Source organism: Emiliania huxleyi (assembly GCF_000372725.1).
Source record: "Emiliania huxleyi CCMP1516 chromosome Unknown EMIHUscaffold_1284, whole genome shotgun sequence".
Taxonomy (NCBI): domain Eukaryota; phylum Haptophyta; order Isochrysidales; family Noelaerhabdaceae; genus Emiliania; species Emiliania huxleyi.
This window is the reverse complement of record NW_005201304.1, coordinates 7,485-10,085: the sequence shown is the minus strand read 5'-3', so window position 1 is coordinate 10,085 and position 2,601 is coordinate 7,485. Positions and strand designations below refer to the sequence as shown.

Genomic DNA, 2,601 nt, shown 5'->3' with positions numbered 1-2,601 from the left:
CCTCGGCCAGTGCCCTCGCTGTCGACAGGCTCCAACTGGTAGACAGCGTGCGTGCGGGAGGAGGCATCGTGCACGCCGGTGCGGTGCGTCGAGCGGTGGCGCGCCGCGTCGACGATCGCGTCGATGGCTTCCGCGGCGCTTCCAACGAGCAGGCACGGCGCGCCGCTGCTGCTCGGCTCCGCGCCGCCCTCTCCAGCAGTGTCCGCCGCCCTGGCAGGGAGGAGCACGGCGCGCGTGCAACGCCCGGCGTCGTCTCGGAGCACACACCGAGCAGAGGCGTGAAGCAAGTCCGTCACCGCATTGCCGGCAACCTCGAGGGCGCTCACTCGCCACCGGCCGCCACCACTCGGCAGCGCCTCCCGCAGAATGTCGATGATCCCGGCGAGCGTGAACGTCTTGCCGGAGCCGGTCTGCCCAAAGCACAGCACCGTCGTTGAGCCGTGCTGCAGCGGGCCGCCGAGCACCGCATTGTACACCTCGGCTGTGCTCGCAGCTTCCCCAAAGACGGCGTCCGCGTAAAATCCGTGGTGCTCGCAGTACATCGTCCGGTGATCGGCAGCGAGCATGGCGCGCGTGACCCACAGCGCGGCCGCATCGCCTTCGCCCCACACGTCGGTGCCGCCCTGACACGAGAGGACGTCAAAGTCTTGAGCGGCCTCGTGCTCGAACAGCGGGCGCTTGCGAACGACGACGCGAGGCCGCGCACGCATGGACGCCTCGCGGATCGGGATGGGAGCGGGGCACCCGTCACCGCTGAGCTCTTGCCGAAACGCGGACACGCCCGCGCCGAAGACGTCACGGTTGTTCTGTCGACGCGCTGCGGTGCCGTGGCAGTCGCCGCTGGTCTCGATGGCCGAGGTTGCGTTCCCCATTGGAGCCAAAGCAGCGTTTCTGCGATCGTGTTCGAGCTGTCCCACTCGCGGGCCCGAACGGGGGCGGCGGTTTTGCGCGTTGGACGCGCTCTCTCTCGAGGTCTCGAGGTGGATTACCACCCTATGACAACAATTGTGCGAATTGGCGTGACGCCGGCCGACCGTCAGTATTGTCACTGCCCGTGAGTGCGAGATAAGGCTAGCAGTAGGCAGCTAGCCTGTGAGCAGGGCGTCCATAGACACCTCACTAGACCCCACACACGGTCTCGTCCGTGCCTCGCCGGCCGGCGAGATTGCTAGAGGTGGAGCAAGCTGCTCTAGTGTCTAGCCTCGCATGTCACTTCCTGTCGTCTGTTGTTTGTTGTGCCCTTGTTTGTTCTCTTGGGAGAGAGATTTTTAGCAATACCAAACAACTCTAACACTCACACGTCATTTGGGGCCTGGAGCCCTGTGTTTTGTCTCCTGGCACCGTGGAGTGCTGGGGGGGGGCGACAGGGAGGATGTGGCCTGGTACTTTTACTTAAATCTATCATAACTTTTATTTGTTCCTACCTTGGCCACCGGGCTGCCGCCCGCCGCCGTGCCTCCTGCACGGCCACGCCGCCGCCTCCGACGCGCTCGCCGGCGGCCGGCGCCGTGGCTATGCTGGCCGCAGCCACACACCGCCTGGGGGGGCACGCTACGCCTCCTTCGCCGAGCGGGAGTCGGCGTGGGCGCACCTCGCGGTCAGCCGCGGTGGTGTGGGCGGGGCGTTGCCTTCTCTTGCCGTCCGTTCTCTGTGCGCATTCCACTGCATGCGGCATCACACGCGTCTTCTGCCGGGCGCGCATCTGAACTCGTACCAGGTAGGCCATCGCTTTGCTGAAAGATCAGGCGCCTGAATGGCGACAGTGAGCGTCTCCTACTTATGGATTGCGCTCGAGGTACGAGGAGCGCAAGAGCGCGCCGCAGGCGAAGCGTTTTTTTGGCGGCAGGGGCTGTTCCAGCAGTTTATCTTGTGATCACGCGCGAGCCTGTGAATAGGCCCTGGAGGCCTCAACCCCCAACTAAAGGGTTGACGGGGGGTCTCAACCGTCAACCAGATGGTTGAGGGGGGGCCTCAACCCTCAACCCCTCAACCACCCCTATGGGCAGACAATTCTAGATCCCGCCGTTGCAACTGCCATGTCACGGCCGGTCGGCTGCAGCTCTCGCCTCGCTGGCGGCGCGGTCTGGTGCCGCGGCGCCCAGCTCTCCTGTGGGCTCGCGGCGGCTCGCCGTCGCGGTGCCGAACAATGTGATCAGTCCGGATTCGTCCCGGCGTGCCGCCGGTGCCGCTTCCTCGCCAATTTTTGACTCGACCAGTTTGTCGACAAAGTTGCCTCCGAGCTCCTGCTGCTCGACTGCGCGGCGGAACCGGCCCATCGCGGCTGAGACGTGATGCGCCGGCACCGGGGCAACGGCGCGGGACCAATTCCAGGCTCTCTCGAGCAACCTCAAATTTGGCCGATTTTGTGGATCTCAACCCTGCTGCTCTCTGACCACAACCTCGCGGCCCGCTGCGCGGCTCTCCGAGCGCGAGAGGAGTCGTCTACGAGGCGGCGGCGAGCGCAGGCGGCGGCGGCGCGGCCGGCGCGGCGGCGGATCGCGGCGCAGACAACGGCAGGAATCTGCGGCAGGCTGCTGCCTGCTGCTACAGCAGCTGCTGCTGCTGCTGCTGCTCCGCCGCTGCCGATTGTGGACACGATTT

The 2,601-nt window shown here is 65.8% G+C and overlaps 1 protein-coding gene across 1 annotated transcript; it reads right to left on the bottom strand.

The window, feature by feature from the left end:
* Positions 1-267: 267 nt before the first annotated feature.
* On the bottom strand, positions 268-872 carry EMIHUDRAFT_122461 (hypothetical protein; the record flags this gene model as incomplete). The annotated part of the gene is made up of 1 exon (XM_005789456.1): positions 268-872. A coding segment is annotated over one exon (605 nt), but the record flags the coding sequence as incomplete, so codon positions are not given.
* Between the last annotated feature and the right edge of the window lie 1,729 nt (positions 873-2,601).